The sequence below is a fragment of the Herpailurus yagouaroundi genome, unplaced genomic scaffold, assembly GCF_014898765.1.
Source record: "Herpailurus yagouaroundi ecotype Mexico unplaced genomic scaffold, PumYag 163, whole genome shotgun sequence".
NCBI lineage: Eukaryota > Metazoa > Chordata > Mammalia > Carnivora > Felidae > Herpailurus > Herpailurus yagouaroundi.
In genome coordinates, this window is record NW_024412404.1 from 35562449 (window position 1) to 35584072 (window position 21624).

At 43.7% G+C, this 21624-nt stretch overlaps 1 protein-coding gene across 5 annotated transcripts in view; it reads right to left on the reverse strand.

Moving 5' to 3' along the window:
- ALDH18A1 (aldehyde dehydrogenase 18 family member A1) overlaps positions 1–21243 on the reverse strand; it is a 42996-nt gene extending 21753 nt beyond the window's left edge. The window contains exons 1-7 of one of the 5 annotated variants that reach the window (XM_040485982.1): positions 21072–21243; positions 18207–18322; positions 8742–8965; positions 4628–4777; positions 4433–4537; positions 653–805; positions 143–233 (exon numbers count right to left, since the gene is read on the reverse strand). In XM_040485982.1, coding sequence (XP_040341916.1) covers positions 143–233; positions 653–805; positions 4433–4537; positions 4628–4777; positions 8742–8965; positions 18207–18294 — 811 coding nt within the window. In that variant the 5' untranslated portion in view covers positions 18295–18322; positions 21072–21243. Of the gene's footprint in view, positions 1–142; positions 234–646; positions 806–4432; positions 4538–4627; positions 4778–8741; positions 8966–18206; positions 18323–21071 lie in introns of all 5 variants that reach the window. The other 4 variants (XM_040485981.1, XM_040485979.1, XM_040485984.1 and 1 more) reach the window with 4 other exon arrangements.
- Positions 21244–21624: the final 381 nt, after the last annotated feature.

Consider the following 21624-nt stretch of genomic DNA (forward strand, 5'->3'; position numbering starts at 1 on the left):
CTGTCAGACCATATGGCTCAGAAAATAAGGGTCTATATTTTTAAAAAATCAGAAGGACTCAAACAAAGATGGGAATTCATGTGCTCACGCATTTAGTATTTAAAACAAAAGTTGGATAAAAGGAAAAGGCATTACTTTGTACCTTCTACATCTGAAAGAACAATCAAGAGGTCAGTTTTCATTTCCACAGCCAGACGGGCAGCCAGGCTATCATTATCTTTAACACTAATAACCTGGAATGCAGGTAAAAAGTCATTAAGTGAGTGAACTACGCAGTTCAAAAAGACATTCACAGAAGCGCTCTGCTAGGTTCTGGCAGGCAAAGTTAATGATAGAATGCACAGATGACAGCTCTTGTAGGCCCCCTCTGTCTGCAAAACACTGCGCCTCCTGGCCACCCCACTTCCAAACATGCACCTGGCACACACAAGCCACGCTCATAGCACCATCCGAAATCACTACTGCACCTCACCCTGTTGAATGAGACCCCCTGACTTCAGAAGAGCTGATGTAGCCCCCGCTCCATGAGGCCAGCTTCTCTCCCAATCCTTCCATCTTGTTTATGCCAAACTTCCAGTGTTAGTACATGCAGCATAGTGTGGCGTTAGTCTCCAGCATGCTCAACCCTTAGGAATATTTTACCCACATTTACCCCCTGGAGATCACTATTGGGCTCAGCTGGGGGCACGACAGCATCATTTGTGTTGACAATGGGAACGATGTTCATTCGGAGGAGCTCATGAAGTGTCCCATTAAGGTTCCGGCGCTTCTGCTCATCATGGAAATCCAAGTTGGTCACCAAAATCTGAAAGTAATTAAATGCATCCAGAAATGCAGGAAGGAGGAAAATTACGAACTTCCTAGCAGTGACATACAAAAAATGCTAACAGGAGAGGAGTTAAACTCTAGATTTCTGGATCCCATACACATCGGAATGGAGCACACATCTTTGGATGCTCATCCAATTCTTTTAGAGATGGGAAAAATTAATCACTTGGGATATTAAAGGATGCTCAAGACTTCTTGTAAAAGTACTTCAATTCTCAGAGAGCTACTAAATCTTTTCCATTTACAGGATTAAGAAAATTAACCTATAAGGGGCACCTGGGTGGCTCAAGTCGGCTAAGCATCTGACTTCAGCTCAGGTCATGATCTCATGGTTTGTGAGTTCGAACCCCACATGGGGCTCTGTGCTGACAGCTCAGAGCCTGGAGCCTGCTTTGGATTCTATGTCTCCCTCTCCCTCTCTGCCCCACTCCTGCTTGTACTCTGTCTCTCTCTGTCTATCAAAAATGAATAAACATTAAAAACAAATTTAAAAAAATTAACCTGTGAACTTTATGGGGCACCTGGGAAGCTCAGTTAAGCATCTGACTCTTGATTTCAGCTCAGGTCATGATGTCATCATGGTTTGTGAGTTTGACTCCCACATCGGACTTTGTGCTGACAGCGTGGAGCCCGCTTGGGATTCTCTTGCTAGCCCTCTCTGCCTCTCCCCTGCTTGCACATGTGCATACTCTCTCTCAAAATAAATAAATAAACATTATAATTAATGTATGAATTCTAGAGAGATACACTTTGGGGGAAGTGATTAATTGCTAAAATATCTCTGTATCTAGCATCTGATTCAGGGGCTGGCCACAGAAGGCACTGAAATATTTGGTGAGTGAGTCAAAGAATGGTTTGCTCTGTTCGGAGAAGTGTATGAGACAAAATGGAATAGGCCTGTGTGGCCACTGTTGCTCGGCAACTGACCACTGGTGCCGTTAACACAGACTGTGTTTGAGCATGTGGGATTGGTCGGAGAGATTTATAGAGGTGAGTCTTCAGTCACAAACTGAAAGAAGAGCTGGATGTAACTTAGTTCAGCACAGGGGATGAGCATAAGGTGCTCAAAGGTACAGTGGCGAGCTGGGTATGGAGGTGGGCAGACAGCTCTGCTTCCTTGCTTACCTCAGAGTATTAGGCAATAGTTAGCAGGAGAGAAGGTAACTGAGAACAACAGCAAGAAACTAATGGCAGTAAGCCCTGAAACTCATAAATCAATATTTCAATGAAATCCTTCAAATGTTTAAGGAAGAAGGGTTCTTGCAATGTAGGGCAGGTTGAAGAAGGAAAGGCTGCAGGCAGACTGTCAAGAGGTAAGGTACCCAAACAGTAACAGTGGGAATGGTTAAGCCCTGAGCTAGGGTCTGGCTATGGGAACTGAGAAGATAACAGCAGCCTTAATGACATATAAAATGTAGGTGAGGAAGATAAAATGGTAACATGACTAAAGGAAGTAATTCACTCACTCAAAACTTGTTCAGTACTTTAGAAATGTCAGGCCCTTCATGAGCTGCTGAGCTAGAGAATAAAACTGTTGACGGTTTGGGGAAAGTGGAATGGGGCACATCTTTTGTAAGAATAGATCATGAACTCCTTTTCAGGAAAGTCCAGTCCTGCAGGAAAAACAGGACTGGGTCAAACAGAACATATAGATTCTAGCCATGCAGGTGAAAGGTCAAATGATAAAGTAAATGTGTGTAGGAGAGGCAAATAGGAGGTATAAAAGTCCAGTGAAAATACTTGTTGCTCAAACAGTTTAACAAAAAAGGGATAGAAGAGCCCTAAAGAGAGAAAAGTATGTCTGTGGAGAAGGGCAGTCTGTTAAGATGCACATTAATTTCATTTCTATGAAGAAAAAATAAGCTGCTGTACTTAAGTCTTTACCGTGACAAACAACGTAGTGGAGATTTCCAAAAGCCACTGATAATGGTCTTTACAACAGGATTACTAAAGACAACAAGAAACCATAGGAGAAAGTACAAAGGGCAAAGATTTCTTGCAGTAAGATCCCCAGGGAAGGCAAACATGTGACAGAGAAGGGCCCATGGATGGATGCCTGCTGGAATGGAGGGGACAGAACTCTTCCACATCAATGTTAATGGAAGCCATGGCTGACATGCAGTGACTTTTAAAGCTACTTTCACTACAACAAACCAAAAAACCTGAAAAACCATCATACATGGGAAAAAACAAAAGCACAGATCCTAGACCTAAGTTTCCTCATCTGGCCCCAGGCACTTATAAAAAACATTAAAGACTGAAACTGTCATTGGATTGTGGAAAAGAGAGCTGACACTAATGGGTGACAGAAATGAAGATTTCTATTGTATTCATACTAACAGGGAAAAAAAAATCCAGGACAGTGGGGTCCTCAGCTATAGGCAACAGGTGGACAAGTCCATGACTTTCTGTTTCAGCTCACTTCACTCAAGGACATCCTGGCACAATACCACAACATCACTGTGGATAACACTGTGAAGATTATGGAGAAAGAGAAGAGCAGCAGGAAATGAAAGAGCAAAACCTGAGAGGATATATACATATAACATCACCTATGTCAAATAACATCTGTGTAAATGTGGGATCAGAGGCAGCAAAGGTGTCTGAAGATAATAACTTGGGGAGTTCAATTTTTTCAGTTGTTTTGTGAAGTGACTATTAGCTGCTTTGTAACATTTACATGTTTCTAGTATGTAGTTGTATCGATGATTAAAATACAACTGAAGAAGTACAATGTGGAAAGAAGGCTCTAGAACATTTGGAGCAACCACTAAAAATGTAGAAGTTCCATAAGGACTGGAACCATGGTTGATTTGTTCACCACAGTATCCCCAATGCCTAGCATACTTCTTGGTACACTGTAAGTGCTCAACAAATATTTGCTGAATGAATGAAAACCCACCAAAAGCATCTTTCTTTCCTTCAGTGCTTATTAGAAATTTATTGTAGAAGGCAACCAGGTGCAAAGAGAGGCAAGCCACCTGAAGTCAAAGAAGCCCATGAAATAAAGACATCTAACTTTTCTGTCTTCAGGAAAAGTATAAGCACTTAGAGTAATAGCTAGAAGAATTATCAGTATAGGGGCGCCTGGGTAGCTCAGTCGGTTAGGCATCTGACTTCGGTTCAGGTCATGATCTTGTGGTTAGGGAGTTTGAGTCCCATGATGGGCTCTGTGCTGACAGCTCGGAGCCTGGAGCCTGCTTCCGACTGATTCTGTCTCCTTCTCTCTCTGCCCTTCCCCTGCTCACTCTCTCTCAAAAATGAATAAAAAACATTAAAAAAAAGAATTATTAGTACCATAACAAGTACTAATAATTACTGAGAATGACACTACATTAAATGCTTTCCATGTGATTTTCTCATTAGCTTTTTCCAAAAACCCTCTCAAGTAGGCACTGATATTATCTTCTTTTTTTCATATGAGGAGACTGAAGCACAAAAAAGTTAGACCAAAAGACTTTCTCCAGGTTTCCCAACTAACAAGTGATGGAGTTAAGACTGTATCTTGGCAGTCTGGCTCTAGAGCCCCCCACTCATCACCCTCTTGCTCCACGGCAATCACTCTCACGGGCCCCACACCTCTCTAAAAAGGTGAGTCTCTCACCTGGGCGGCACAGATGCTGTACTGGGTAAACATGGCCTCATACAAGGCCATCAGCCCACTCTGTCCGGCGGCTGCACAGGCTCGTGCTTCTAAGACTGGAATTGCCTGTAACACACAAATAGATATGGTGTGACTGGGAGTGAGGGAAGGAGGCCTGCGGACCCCTGTTACAGGGTGTGGGGAAGCACCACTCACCATCTCTTTCAACTGGTTCTGCCCTGAGTGCAGGGCCTGCCGCACGCTCTGAGACAGAAGGATCTCATGGCGCAAGCGTTGCTTGCCAAAGGCCACGGCTCCACTGGTCACCAGCATCATCTCTCGGCCTTGATTCTGTAGCACTGACACCTGACATCAACGAAGGAAAAGGCACCACAAATCACTGTTATCATCTCCTTCCTCTCTTCAGAGAGGTAGAGTCTACCTTACCGGCACAAGAGACTCAGGTAGGGTAGACAGACAATTGGGTGGATCCCAGATGCTGGCTTATGGACCAGCTGGGCTGGCTGTGGAAGAATCACCCAGGTTGTTTGGTAAAAATACAGATTCCTACATGCTGCCTCAAATCTGATGAGGAGGAAGCAGAGATCAGAAATTTTTAATAAGGAGACTCTGGTGTGCAGGCAGATTTGACATCCACAGAACTTGATGGTATCTGTTGGAATCTATAATGCAGAAGGCCTAGTTGTTCCAGAAAAAGAAGTCTAAGAATTGCAGTGTAAACTTAGCAAATGGCTTCTTAGGTTCTAAGGTATAACCTGGGAGATTGAGGCTCTTTCTGTCGTATGTTGATCCCTATGAGTCCCCTTGGGCTAAAGCAGGGACAGATGCTGACCTTGTCCTGTTTTGTCTACCTAGAACTAGCTGTGGTCACTTTGTTCCCTACTTTGGACAGATCTACATTGAAAGAATCAAAGATTCAAGCTGCAAACAGAGTCCATATTCCTAACATGTCCATTCTTCCTGATGTTTGAGCCCTATAAGCTGGCTCAGAAACTCACAAACACCTGTGATAAAACCATGATTATAAAAAATAACTTTTTATAGTAGAAAATTTCATACTTAACCATAGTGGTAAAAACAGTTTTATAAATCCCCATGTACCCATCACCTAGCTTCAACAACTATTTCTCAGGGCAATTTCCCACTCTCTGGTACTGCCTTTACAGGTAGCCTCCCCATTATTTTAATACAAAGAAATCCCAGGCCCTAGATATATTATTTCATCTATAAATATTTCAGCAGTACTGTAATTGCTAAAAGACAGGGAATATATATGCATAGCCTCCCCCCCCCCAAAAAAAACCACTGTCACCTAAAACATTTCAATTAACTCTTTAATATAAAAGATCCAGGGGTGGGGGCGCCTGGGTGGCGCAGTCGGTTAAGCGTCCGACTTCAGCCAGGTCACGATCTCACGGTCCGTGAGTTCGAGCCCCGTGTCAGGCTCTGGGCTGATGGCTCAGAGCCTGGAGCCTGTTTCTGATTCTGTGTCTCCCTCTCTCTCTGCCCCTCCCCCATTCATATTCTGTCTCTCTCTGTCCCAAAAAATAAATAAACGTTGAAAAAAATAAAAATAAAAAAAATAAAATAAAAGATCCAGGGGTGCCTGGGTGGCTCAGTCGGTTAAACGTCCAACTCTTGGTTTTAGCTCAGGTCATGATCTCACAGTTTGTAAGTTTGAGCCCCACATTGGGCTCTGTGCTGACAGCATGGAGCCTGCTTGGGATTCTATCTCCCTCTCTCTCTGTCCCTCCCCTCTGCCTCTCTATCCCTGTTTCTCAAAAATAAATAAACATTAAGGAAACACATATATATAAAAGATCTGATCAGTGTTCACATTGACCCAATTTTTTTAGCTTGTCAAATGACTGAGGGGACCAGAGATGGGAAGTTCAAACGAGAGTGTAGTTATTCTTGAGGCCTCCTAGGAGAATTGGTACTAAGCCTGAGCCTTCATGAGTGGTAGGATTTGCACCAACAGAGGGGAAATGTTCCCTGCTGCTAAGTGCACAGTGTGAGTGGTGCCTATGGAGTTGTGTGATTCTAAGGAAGGGGAGGCTCTATGAGTGAATTCCAGGTGGGGGACAAGGACAGGAATGAGTACGTCATGTTGGTGGGCCAGAGAGGAAGTAAGCCTGAAAGTGGTGGTGGTCTCACCAGGGAGAATGGGAAATGAAGTGGATCATTTCATTAGGCAAGAAGCCATGTAGAGGAATTGTGGTGGTCTCCAAAGCAAACTGAAGATATTGTGCAGAGGAGAAACTTGATGAAAACAGTGGGAAGACTCCAGTAATGATTTGCTTAGGTCGCCAGATACCCACAGACCTCATGGAAGGGCTTTCTAGATCAGGGCACTACTAATATGCAGAGTCAACTGTCTTATCCAAGGCATCTGACCATGATAGACAGACTCAGGAGCCAACAAAGTGGCCTCCACTGGCTGGCCAAAGATTGCAAGATACGAACATCAATAAAGGTTTGGGCCCACTTGCTTGATTACTTACTGCCTTGAACAATCACCTAAGTGCTTTGGAAGTCCTGATTCTGGCTCCCCAAGGGCAGAGATAACAGTTACATGTCTGTGAAGTCTCTCACAATGTAGCCTTTTTATACATATCTGTTCAACTGAATTGATCTGATGGACTAAATCTGAGAGGCTGACTTGATAAAACTGCTTAATACAAAAAATATTGAAGGGGCGCCTGGGTGGCGCAGTCGGTTAAGCGTCCGACTTCAGCCAGGTCACGATCTCGCGGTCCGTGAGTTCGAGCCCCGCGTCAGGCTCTGGGCTGATGGCTCAGAGCCTGGAGCCTGTTTCTGATTCTGTGTCTCCCTCTCTCTCTGCCCCTCCCCCGTTCATGCTCTGTCTCTCTCTGTCCCAAAAATAAATAAAACATTGAAAAAAAAATTAAAAAAAAAATATTGAAAAGAAAATTCCATCAAGTTTTAGTTAGCAGTCACCAACTCATCAGAGAAATTGTTTTTTAAAAACTAAAAATAGGGTCATGGAGGACACAGTTGAGTTACAGATAGAATGAAAAAGTTCTAGTTTTATCTCCGTAATGCCTGGATGTCTGGTTTTTGACTCTCGGTCAGGAGCTGGCAAACTATACGCAGCAAGTCAAATCTCACCTGCACCTGGTTTTGTAAATAAACTTTTTACTAGAACACAGCTATGTCCATTCATTTACATACTGTCTATGGTTGCTTTTGTGCTACAATGGTAGAGACATGTATTTGAGACAGAGACCATCTGGCCTACAAAGCCTAAAATGTTTACTATCTGGCCTTCTGTAGAAAAAGTTTCCTATAGAAAAGTTTACTGATACCTGCTCTTGGCAAAGATAGGTAGTGGATCTGCAATGTGATGTTTAAAGTCTAAAAGTCCCATGTCGACCCCTAAGGTCAGTTTCTTTACTGATAGTCTACAGTCAGCCTGGCTTATTGGCATAGTCAGTGGGACATAAAATCCCCAATGGAAACTTCTGCTTGGAGCCCTTCCAAAGGTTAAGTAAGATTCCCTGTATAAAGATCTCTTTGTGATTCGATGTGAGACAGACTGTGCAAATAAATACCTTGGGGGGCTTGTGCACAGATGTCTCTTGGACACCTGATGCTTGCTTGTACTCTCTCTCTCTTGCTGCCTTATATCCTTTGCCTTTAAATGAAAGTCTTATGTGGGTATCTCTGTGGAGTTTGATAAGTCTTTTCAAATATCTGAACTTGGAAAATCTTTGCAATGATAGCTCATATTTATTTCAATATTATTGGCCTAATTAAAAAATAAAAGGCTTAGCAAAACAGGAACAAAAAAAAAAGCTTAGCAAAACAGGAACAAAAAAAAGCTCAACTTCCATCTGGATACTCAACCCTGACTACATGTTAGCACCCAGGGAACTTTGAAAATCCAGGTGCTTGAGCCCAACCCCAGAGACTGAGCGTGAAGCCAGGCCCCTTAGACAATTTTAATGTGCAGGCAGAATTAAGAATTACTGACATGTACAGCTCCTTATCACTAAGAAGCCTGAGGCCATGAAATGCATGAAATCAACTTTACTCCTTGACATCCCCCTTTGCTTGCCCTGGGATGTTGGGTCCACTGGTATCTTCACTGGCAAAGGGAGTTTTCAGATTGTGTTAAATCTATTACACTCAGAGTACTTTTACAAGCTGATAAACCTGAACTGATGGTTAGGGTGGGTTGGGAATAAAGTCAGGGTTGAAAAAGACAAACAAACAAAACTGAACTGAGAGCTTAAAAACTCCATTATTATTTTTGTTCACGAGAATTTTCCATCTTGGCAATTACCTGCTCAACAATAGATGCCAGGCGCCCCAGTGCAAGGCCACACTCATCCCCCCGGGTTACTACGGCACTTCCAAGTTTCACCACGATTCTCTTGGCATGCTTCAGCTCACTGCGGTGGGCAAAAGACTTGCCATGTGTACGACTGAGGGGGACAGTGATAAAGGGGATGTTGCTCCAAGAACGAACATGTCTGATGGCTGAAGGCTGGACACGGTCTGTAGCTCCCAAAGTCAAATGCGAGCAAAAAGAGAAATGTATAACTTCTCATTAAAAAGATAAATATACAATATTAATCAGTCTAGCCAAAAAAATAGCTTTATCATTCTTGATGGAGTAAAATCAGTATATCAAAAGGCAGTATATCCAGCATGTTCTTATTCCAGTATTGTGTGGAGTTTACACCCAGTACAGGTCCCAGATACACTCAAACACTGTGAAGAGTTTAAACAAAACAATCTTTCCTGAAGACATGCTGGCAAAATGTATCAAAAGTCTTAAAAATGTTCACATCTTTTGATGCAGTAATTGTAAGTTCAAAAATTTATTCTGGGGTGCCTGGGTGGCTTAGTTGAGCGTCCGACTTTGGCTCAGGTCATGATCTCACCACTTGCGAGATCGAGCCCTGTGTCGGGCTCTGTGCTGACAGCTCAGAGACCGGAGCCTACTTCGGATTCTGCATCCCGCTCTCTCTCTGCCCCTCCTTCGCTCATGCTCTCTCTCTCTCTCTCTCTCTCAAGAATAAAACATTAAAAAAAATTTTTTTTAATTTATTCTAAGAGACCAACTGGAGATGGAGACAGATTAATCACAAGCCTGTTCATCAGTGTTATACATAATAGGAAAAATCACAAGTGGAGTAAACACCAAAAAAAGTCAGAAGGATTAATGAACTTTGTAAGAATTTTTAATAACATAGGAAAACGCTCATGATACGTTAGTTCCCCCTACGTGTCTAAATGCATGGAAAAAAGATGAAAATAAATCAAAACGTTAATGTTTTTATTTTTTATTGAATTACAGGTGATTTTAATTTTCTTCCTAATTCTTATCTATGTCTTTCAAATTTAAGCAACAAAACACATTGCTTTCATCATCAGGGAAAAAAAAAGCGTGCTTTTAAAGAAATCACACCATTATAAAAAAGAGAGTGAGCCTGACTAGCAAAGACATTAAAGAACAAAGTAATTGGTACTGGCACAAAAACAGACACTCAGATCAATGGAACAGAATAGAGAACCCAGAAATGGACCCACAAACGTCTGGCCAACTAATCTTTGACAACGCAGGAAAGAATATCCAGTGGAATAAAGACAGTCACTTCAGCAAGTGGTGCTGGGAAAACTGGACAGCGACAGGCAGAAGAATGAACCTGGACCACTTTCTTACACCACGGACAAAATGTGATGGAAGACCTAAACCTAAGACAGGAAGTCATCAAAATCCTCGAGGGGAAAGCAGGCAAAAACCTCTTTGACCTTGGCCGCAGCAACTTGTTACTCAACATGTCTCTGGAGGCAAGGGAAACAAAAGGAAAAATGAACTATTGGGACCTCATTAAAATAAAAAGCTTCTGCACAGCAAAGGAAACAATCAGTAAAACTAAACGGCAACCGACAGAATGGGAGAAGATATTTACAGATGACACATCAGATAAAGGGTTAGTATCCAAAATCTATAAAGAACTTATCAAAGTCAATACCCAAAAAAACAAATAATCCAGTGAAGAAATCGGCAAAAGACATGAATAGACACTTCTCCAAAGAAGACATCCAGATGGCCAACCGACACATGAAAAATGCTCAACATCACTCATCATCAGGGAAATACAAAGCAAAACCACAATGAGATACCAACTCACACCTGTCAGAATGGCTAAAATGAACAACTCAGAAAACAACAGATGTTGGTGAGGATGTGGAGAAAGGGGAACCCTCTTGCATTGTTGGTGGGAATGCAAACTAGTGCTACCACTCTGGAAAAGAGTGTGGAGGTTTCTCAAAAAATTGAAAACAGAACACTACAACCCAGCAATTGCACTACTAGGTATTTATCCAAGGGATACAGGTATGCTGTTTGAAAGGGGCACATGCACCCCAATGTTTAGAGCAGCACTATCAAGAAGTGGAGTATTACTTGGCAATCAAAAAGAATGAAATCTTGCCATTTATAACTGCATGGCTGGAACTAGAGGGTATTATGCTAAGCAAAATTAGTCAGAGAAAGACAAATATCATATGGCTTCACTCATATGAGGACTTTAAGATATGAAACAGGGAAGGGAAACAAAAATAATACAAAAACAGGGAGGGGGACAAAACATAAGAGACTCTTAAATATGGAGAACAAAGAGGGTTACTGGAGGGGTTGTGGAAGGGGGGACGGGTTAAATGGGTAAGGGGCATCAAGGAATCTACTCCTGAAATCATTGCTGCACTATATGCTAATTACTTGGATGTAAATTAAAGAATAAACAAATTTAAAAAAAAAAGTAATTGGTATGAGTGGTAAAAAATCATAACCAATCCACCTATAAATTTTCTCTCCGACATGGTAGCCTGATTTTAGGTGTCTATAACAATGATTAAAAAACCTGACAGCTTTCTAAAGGACAAGGAGTGTTGGAGTCAGACACTTTCAATCCCTTTGGATATCCACTTCTAAGCAATCCTTTCCTGATTCTTTCTTCTTGCAACACTACACAGGATTTCTAAGGAAGCAAATATTGCACACACACATACACACAAACATACACACACACACTCACATATATTGCATAAAGTCAAAAAAGTAAAGCAGTAAGAGCTGAATGGCAAGCACTGAATCCCTTCCCCACTTCTCACAGATGTAACTCCTCCTCCTGGCTGCTTAATAATTACCCATTAGCCCTTTCTCTCACAAATTAAGAGACTTTGAGCAGAGCACCGCCACCAGTCAAAAAACTATGTTTCCCAAACTTTCTTGTACAGCTAGACATTGCCATGTGACTAAGTTCTGGTTAATGAGATACATATGAAAATGTTATGGGGATTTCTAGAAATTTCCTTCAAAAGAGAAGTGCTTCCTTCTTCCCTTCATCCATCCAGCTGCTTAGAACACGGGTGTGAGGCTGGAGCTCCAACATAATTTTAGACTGTAAGGAAAACATCAAGAACTTTGGAGTAACTAAAAAGGAGGAGTGTGGATGCCTAATGATTTCACAGAGCTATTCTGAAAGCCCTGGACTGCCTCCCTTCTTAGAGAACCTCAGGTTCTTTTCAAAAGAGAGAGGGATGCCTGGCTGGCACAGTTGGTAGAGCATATGACTCTTGATCTCGAGGTTCTAAGTTTGAGCCCCACGTTGGGTGTAGACATTACTTAAAAATAAAAATCTTGGGGCGCCTGGGTGGCGCAATTGGTTAAGCGTCCGACTTCAGCCAGGTCACGATCTCGCGGTCCGTGAGTTCGAGCCCCGCGTCAGGCTCTGGGCTGATGGCTCAGAGCCTGGAGCCTGTTTCCAATTCTGTGTCTCCCTCTCTCTCTGCCCCTCCCCCGTTCATGCTCTGTCTCTCTCTGTCCCAAAAATAAATAAACGTTGAAAAAAAAAATTTTTTTTTAATAAAAAAAAAAATAAATAAAAAATAAAAATCTTTAGGGGTGCCTGGGTGGGTCAGTTGGTTAAGCATCTGGCTCTTGACTTCAGCTCAGGTCATGATCTCATGGTTCATGAGTCTGAGGTCCACATTGGGCTCCGTGCTGGCAGTGCAGAGCCTACTTGGGATTCTCGCTCTCCTGTTTCTGCACCCTGCCCCCCAAAATAAATAAATACACTTAAAAAAAACCTTTAAAAAAAAAAGAGTGAGAAACAGACTTCTATCCTGTTTGAGCCATTTTAATTTTGGATTTTCTATTATGCACACCTGACCTAACTGTAACTGATACAGAAGAATGAGTGCACAGGCAGAAAGGCAAATGAAGCCTTGCTGATGGGTGGTCTTACTCACAGCAAATGGACATTCTCTTGGTGGGACTCCTTGATTACAAGAAGGAAGTCAAGATGAGTAATAGAGGTCCTCAACAGGACTAAACTTTATGCACTTCCTCCTCAAAGAGGTCTCTGTCATTACAAGCAATTCATAAAAATTTGAACGGATTACTATAGTAATCATTCCAAGCCACTTTTTGGACCATTCTAAAATGGTACTATTGCAAAGTAACTTACTCCACTCGAATCAACCATTATCGCCCTCCTTTACATTGACAGATTTCCCAGATATCTCTAGACCCACTACCTCTAACTCCTGACCACTAACTTCTCTAACTATAATGTGACTTCTATCATTTTCTCTATGCTGTAACAATGGTGGGTACAGTGCGCAGAATCTTATTCTCGTGGACCAGAAGATCATGTGTGTTCTCCTCCCCTCTGCTTCCTTCACACACAAATCTTAGAATGAACATTTTTTTTTTTTAATTTTTTTTTCAACGTTTTTTATTTATTTTTGGGACAGAGAGAGACAGAGCATGAACGGGGGAGGGGCAGCGAGAGAGGGAGACACAGAATCGGAAACAGGCTCCAGGCTCTGAGCCATCAGCCCAGAGCCTGACGCGAGCCTGAGATGGGGCTCGAACTCACGGAGCGCGAGATCGTGACCTGGCTGAAGTCGGACGCTTAACCGACTGCGCCACCCAGGCGCCCCTAGAATGAACATTTTTAATGAAGCAGTAAAGAGTCCTTTTTTGTGTCTCTTAAATTACCATTTTTAAAAGTGATTATGCTTCAGCTTTGTGGAGATACAAGATGATATGGTCTTTTTTTTTTTTTTTAAAGAACTTTTTTTTAACGTTTGTTTATTTTTGAGACAGAGAGAGACAGAGCATGAACGGGGGAGGGTCAGAGAGGGAGGGAGACACAGAATCTGAAACAGGCTCCAGGCTGAGCAGTCAGCACAGAGTCCGACGTGGGGCTCGAACTCACGGACCGCGAGTTCGTGACCTGAGCCAAAGTCGGACGCTTAACCGACTGAGCCACCCAGGCGCCCCAATATGGTCTTTTTTCACAACAGCTTGCAGTCTAGTTCCTGGCACAAAGCTGCTCACTAGGTCCATCCTCTGGGATAGAACTGGGACTCGGCACTTTACTGGACTCACAGGTGAGTTGTCTCTTCCTGCTGTGGGAGTCCCAGGGACTGCAGGGCTGGTTTGTGTTGGGGCTAAGTTCTGTGCAGAGTTCCCTTTTTTCACTGAGTTCACCAATACAGGTACTGTGGCTCAGTTTCCAGGGATATTATCACAAGCAACATATACATCTAGGTTTAAGCTTAAAAGCTGTACACATAATAATTCTGGCCTCAATGACTTATAGACAGGGGGTGGTAGAGGGAGAGACTTACTCCTCTTCGGTGTGGATCCGGGATCATTAGCGACTATGTACAAAGCTCTGGGCTACACCCAAGTATCATGCAACCCTTTGATAGCTATCAGGACCAGGACCGATAGCCATTTTTCTTTCCTGTCCCTGAAGAGCTTATCGGGTCCTGGAGAGTGCTAAGCATGGGTGGGGCAGCGTAAGAGGGTACCTTAGGGACACAGGTAGTGACAAGCTTGTCAGTCCAGGTGATCAAATGGCAGAAACCAATCACAATCTAGCAGACCAGGTTAGCATGAAAAAGGTTCCTGACCCACAATCTTTATTAGCAGAGATACCAGCACACCTTGGTGCCAGGCGGTCAAGGGTCATTCTGGCTGCAGCCAAGTGGGTCACAGCCGATCAGAGCTGACAAGGTTCAACAAGAGGAAACAACTATGAATAAGGTTTCAAGCACATCCAGACAAGCTCAGTCACATCCAGTGGATTCTAGCACCAGGGACAGTTCTGTGGGATCCAGGGCTTTTTGGGTTTCCTGTTCAGCAATGCTTGTACCCTGCCAGATTGACCCTACCTTTCCTGGGGGCATTTTTTATGTTCTAGAGTATCACACTTTTTAGGGTCCATACTGAGGACCACGAAGGCCTTGATTAGTTAGAAAAAAATCTAAGATTACCCTGGATGGGTAATCTCTTCCCATCTTCTAAGGAACCTTTAGGGCCCTAGGTTCCTCAGAAAAGCCATCTCCTACTGGTTAGAATGAGGGATATATTCTTTATGTGAAGAATGAGGGGATACTGAGTGTGTGTGTGTGTGTGTGTGTGTGTGTGTGTGTGTACATGTGTCTGGAGTGGGGTGAGAAGAAAGTTGTCCATATTCCTCAAAAGTGCCACACACCATACACCAAGGGAAGAGAAGTAAGCTACCCTTTCAGCATTATGCACTGATGCTCAGCAATCAATGAGCCTGTGTTCCAGGCCTGAACAAGACGGGACCCTGATAGGATTTCTATCTCCCTTCCTGGCCTTCCATTTCCTTCTGTGTTTACATGTACATACTTTCTAACTTTGCTTTTCTTATTTCTTTTCTGCTCTTCTGCTTATCATGTCAGTGAACACCGGGCTCCAGAATCCAGAAAAATCTGGACACAAAATTGAAAAATCTAGGGAAAAGATCAGAAAGTGCCTCTTTCTGTGAATGAGACCAATGAGAATAAGCAATAGTAAAAACTATAAAAATACTGAATATTTAGTATATACAGAGAATTGTGTTAGGTATTCACACACCTTTTACAGAGGCAGAGGATATATAAAAGGACGAGTATAGGTTCTGGAGCTAGACTGACTGGATTGGAATCTCAGCCCTTGTGCTTATTTGCCATTACCTTACCTGTTGTAGGGGATAAAACAACTTGATGCATGAACAAAAACTGGCACAAAATAAAGACTCCATAAATATTAGCTGGTATTATAAAAAAAAAAAGGTGTCAGCTATTGTTATCAGCATCACACTGAATTCTCATGAGTTAAGTATTATTACGAGTTAGTTGTTAGTATTATCACTCATTTTATAAGTAAGGAAACTAAGGCCCAGAGAAGCTGAGTAACTTGTTAACATTACCAGACTGCAAAAATGGCCACAATACCTTAAAGCTTCTCCCATCAACAGATGGATTCTGTTTTCCCATCCTCTGACTCTAGGCCAGCACTATGACTTGTGTTGACTACTACAGTGTAGCAGAAGTAACACTGCATAAATTCTGAACTTAGGCCTCAAGAGGTCTTGTGGCTTCCCTGCATGTTCTACTTGGGAACCCTGAAAGCATCATATGAAGAAGCCGTATTTAGCCTGCTGGAGGATGAGAGGCCACATGGAACAGAGATGATTCATCACCCCAGCAGAGGCCACCCAAACCTCAACAATCAGACCTGAGCCAGTGAGTTCTGACACAGACACAGAACCACCCTGCAGCTGAGCCAGGCCCAACACAAAATTGTGACCTAAATCTACAGTTGTTTTATGTAACTAAGTTACTTAGAAAGTAACTAGCACAGCTAGTTTTAAAACTCAGGGAACCTGGCTCTAGACCCTGATCCTTTATCCCTTATATTCTTCTTTTTTTCTTTTTTTTTTTCAACGTTTATTTATTTTTGGGACAGAGAGAGACAGAGCATGAACGGGAGAGGGTCAGAGAGAGAGGGAGACTCAGAATCGGAAACAGGCTCCAGGCTCTGAGCCATCAGCCCAGAGCCTGACGCGGGGCTCGAACTCACGGACCGCGAGATCGTGACCTGGCTGAAGTCGGACGCTTAACCGACTGCGCCACCCAGGCGCCCCCCTTATATTCTTCTTTATGTGAACGGGAAATAGAGGGTTTTTTCCTCTGGATAGTGATAAGTTTGATTAGTTGATAAGTATGACCTCTTACAATAAGATCTAGAGACAGATTACTGATAAGATTTACTTGATATCAGGGAAAACAGCCCAGCAAAACATGACAAATAGCTTTCCAACAAACGCTGCTGGAATCACTAGATGTCCACAGGCAAAACCATGAACGCTGACCTAAACCTTACACCTTCTACAAAAATTAACTCAAAATGGATCACACTCCTAAATGTAAAATGTAAAGCTATAGAACTTCTAGAAAAAACACAGGAGAAAATCTTCAGGATCCAGGGCTACACAAAGCTTAGACTTGACCCCAGACACACAATCAGTGAAAGAAAATACTGATAAATGGGACGTCATCAAAACAAAAAGACCTTTCCTTTGTGAAAGATCCTGTTGAAGGACTGAAACAACAAGCTATGTGTAAACTGGGAGAAAATCCTTCAAACCAAGGATCTGTCAAGGACTAGTATCTAGACGGTAAAGGACTCCAAAATCTCAACAATAAAAAAACAATCTATTTAAAAATGAGAAAGAAACATTTCACTAGAGAGGATATAAAGACAGCCAACTAGCACAAGAGATGTTCAACATCATTAGCCATTAGGGAAAAGCAAGTTAAAACCACACTGAAGGTATCCTTTCACACCTATCATGATGGCTAAAATCAAAGAATGACAACATCAAATGTTGGGGAAGATGAAGAGAAAGGGCACTGCTCATACGCTGCTGGGGTGAATGTAGACTGGTACAGCCATTCTGCAAAAAGTGTTTGGTAGCTTCTTATAAAACTAAACATGCAACTACCATATGACCCAGCAATTGAACTCTTGGGCATTTATCTCAGAGAAATGCAAACTCTGTCCACACAAAATCCTGTACACAAATGCTCACAGCAGCCTTATTCATAACAGTCAAAACTGAAAACAACCAGATGCCCTTCAATGGATGAACAGTTACACTAACTGTGGTATGCTCATATCATTAAATACTATTAAGTAATAAAAAAGAACCAACGTGGATGGCTCTCCAGAGAATTATGCGGAGTAAAAAAATCCATCTCCAAAGATCACATACTGTATGACTTCACTTACATAACATTTTTTGAAATGACAAATTATAGAAATGGAGAATAATTAGTGATTGCCAGAGGTTAGGGATGGGGAGGAGGGGCATAGCTATAAAGAGAAATGTGAAGGATGTTGTGGTGGAAACATTCTTATATTGACTATATCAATGCCAATATCTGGGTTGAGATATTGGAAAAACATGTAAAGGGCATCAGGATCTCTCTGTATTAGTTCTTACAACAGCACATGAATCTATAATGGTCTGAAAATTCAAAACTTAGTTACAAAAAAAAAAATAGTAATGAACAAAAATAGCCTGTAGAAATTTTTGGGAGAACAACTACAGGTAACACCTTACTTGAAAAACTTTTAATTACTTAATCAGGCGGAAAAAACTACATAAAATTAATGTGTATAACTTAATGATTCTGTAGATAAGTATATACCGGTGAAACGATCACCACAATTAATGCCATAGAGCTATCACCTCCAAAAGTTTCACTTTATTGATAAGTACAAACACTTTCACCAGTAGGCTGCTTCCTTGCTTACTGTCTTTGCCCAATTCTGCCAAGTTATTTTTTTTTTTCTCCTTTAAAACTTTGCTCGAAACACACTTCCAAACTTCCCATATATGTCTAAGTTTTCTATGGTACATACGAGATCTGGAGAGGGCTGTGGACTGGACCCCGGGCAGGAGACGCTGGCGGAAGGCCTGGAACCCAGAGCGGTAGACTTGACTCAACATGATGCGATGTGGTCACTGATCAAAGTATCTGTCGAAAGCAGTTTTAAAAAACATGAAAACAAAAATAAGACACAATTAATTTTATTTTCTTCCACTTCCTCATACTCTCAGAGCAAGAACTAGACTCTTCTCCTCCAACTCCTCTGTATCAGGGACCCTCCCACCTGCTCTGTATGTAGAAAAGAGACAACAAATGGCTCCTTCCCAGGTCCCAACTCTATCCTTCCTTTCCTAGGACCTTAGTTTTTATGTAAGCAAATGAAAACTAAGGATTATAAATGTTCGGAGTGACAAAAAGGTACAATGTTGCTGTATGGATACTTAATCTTCACTACAATTCCTACACGACTAGGGAGTCTTAAACAAAAAAGAGATCTAACATCCAATCAGTGGACTTCTTTACCTTCCTGCTATCACCTCCCAAAAGAACTCTGTAAACCACATATTTCAAATGTCTGCTTGACCCTAGCTGGCACAAGAAGAGGCTGGAAAGGCCAGAGGCTACTGCCATCTTTCTCCCTCCTGCCCACAGAAATCTAAAGCACACTCTTGCATCCCTGGAAGGGGGTGCCATGCCTGTGAATGACTGGCATTTCAAAAGACTACGGGCACATCTTGTGGAGGATGAGCACATGGCTAGAAAAAAACTTGAGCTGGGGATATGGTAGTTATGGATTATGGTTAGGGGCTCCCTCCTACATATACTCAGAGAATAAGTCACTCATTATTGCAGCTCTCATGCTAAAGAGAATTGCTGTTTTCAAAAGATAAGAAAGATACTGCACTCTCTTTGCTTGCAGGCTTCTTTTTAACTTTTGCTGTATAGATTGGATGGATTTTTTCCAACCCTCTTGAATGTGTCTCAAAAGACCAGCAGTCAGCCCCATAGTAAAGTGAAACAAGGAGTGGCATGTGTTGCTCTACAATTTATACTGCCCAAAGTCACAGAAAGGGGAGAGAAGAGATTGGCAGGATACATCTATTGTAAAAGACAGGTCATCCAATAGGCATCAGAAAGTGCTAAGTGCTGTCTTTGTTGACTTCAGTTTGTGACAGTCTGGAAGATCCCAAGAGAAAATTATTTGCATAACACTGAGCATGACAAAAGCCCACAGTCCTGTGTGCTGCTTATATAAATCCCTTCAGGAATTGTTGCTAAACAATTATTTACATACAAATTCTCTAAGAGGAACATCAAACCAGTAAAATAATCAAACTGTGACACTAAAATTCTAGTTCCATCTCCTTCATGAAAACTTCCTCGGCAACCCTAGCATCTGAGGTTGGATATAATTCTACAGATCGGCTTGTAACTGCTTCATGTATTACTGTTGCTTTTCCCAACAGGATCATAAAGTTCCCACTGACAGCATGGTAAACTGTACAGGGAACATAGATTTTGGAGTCGGACAGATTTGGGTTCCAGCTCTGCACTTGCTAGCTGTGTGCCTTTTGGAAGGTTACTCACCTAGATTTCTAAGCCTCAGTTTCCTCTTTGTAAATCAGGAACGGTAACAGTAAGGACCTCGTGGGATTACTGCGAGAATTAAATGAGACAATACGTGGAATGCGTGGGAGCAGCATATGCTCAACAAATGTCAGCTGTGCTCCTTCTTTTAGGCACTAAGGATGGCCTACCACTTCCTCTTTATTTCCTTCAGGATGTGTCACCGGCACAAGAATTCAATAAATATTCTGACAGACATAATCAGTAATTATACGGACTATTTACCTCTCTCTTATCTAAGAGTAACTGAGAGCTCTGAATGTTCAAGGTCACTAACTTACTAGGTTCAGCGCTGACCTAAAACCAAGCCTTCCTGGCCTCTCCCCTGTAACACACGGCCTCTGACTGCAATGGATGCGCTCAACAAGCAGACAGCTGATTCCAGGGAGCAAAGGGTACGTTGTGTCTGTGTGTCTAGACTCCATGTCATCCATTGGAAAAAGTTTCCATGTTTTGACTCAGGACATTTCTCAAGTACCTCTTTTACTCGTTTTAAACAGAATGCCCTTATCTTACTGACTTAGAGAACTGAACTTTAGTCCCAACAAACTTCACCCAGGAACACGGGCTTGGTGTAAGGCTCACCACTTCAAGACAAAGACCCGGTGATACATCTCGCCCCCTAAGAGAGCAGGGGCGAATGATGCGGGGGGCGGGGGAGGGAAGGGGGCGGGGAGTCTGGCGCGCCCTGGTGTGCCACACTGCAAAGGGCGGTCGTGAGCGAACTCCCCCGCTGCTGGGGGCCTGGTTTTGAAAGGGAGGGGGTGACGAAAGCCCAGGCGGGCCGCGGGGGACCGCACACGGAGGCCGCCGACAGTCGGCGTGTGGCCAATTACAAACCAGGGCACATCACCAGCAGCGAGGCAGGTGCACTGGAAGCTGGCTCCGGACTCGCGGAGCGAGAGGTGTCCCCCGAGCCTTCGGGCCTCCACTGAAGGAGCCCTCAGCTCCTCCGTGTGGCTGTACTCAAGGGCGGCCGCGGAGGTCGGGTGTCCCAAGCTCCTAAGACCCTAAGGCCTCCCCGCCCGGCCACCTGGGAGCGCCCCGGCGGCCAGCGCGCCCCGGGCTGCTCAGCCAGCCGCCATCGGTCGGCGCGCGCCCACACCCACACCCACTCGCCGGGTCGGCCTCCCGCCCGGCAGGAGCCCTCGCAGCCCCCGCGGGCCGGCGCGCACCCCTTTCCCCGCAGCGGGCCAGGCGCCGCATCAGCCCCCGCGGAGGCGCCGGCATCGCGCCATCCCCGCCGCCATCCCCGCCGCCGAGTGCCTACCTCACAACTAGCATCCGACCCCGCCGCACGGCCGGCACTGCACGCCGGGCCGATTCTGGCGCCGGCTTACTCCCCTTTTGCTTCCGTCCACGTCCCGCAAGATGACGTTACGTCAGCGGCGGTGGAGTAAACGCAGGCCGCTGGGCCTCCGCTGCTGACGTGGGGCGAAGGGCCAAGCCGGAGCTACGCCGCGGCAATCGCGTAGGCGCCTTAGAGAATACGGTCTGCGCTCCACGTGGCGCGCCCCGCCCCGCCCCAAGGCCTCGGCAGACGCCGGGAGGCGGGGCTCCACATCTCCGGTGCACGTCCACGTCCTTTAGGGAACGGGGGAAGGGGCGGGGGGGCCCACGGGGCTTCCCAGGGAGGCGGGAAAGGAGCCTGACTCAGGTAGCTGCTGGTAGGTACCCGTAAGGAGTGTTTGTCAGAGTTGACCTCATCTCCCACGCGCACCTTAAATAGGTTGGATCAACTCGCACATACCTGTATTTACAGAACCCACTCTCTTTTGCTGTTTAAATGCGAAAATGTTGTCACTGTGATAAAATGACTTGCC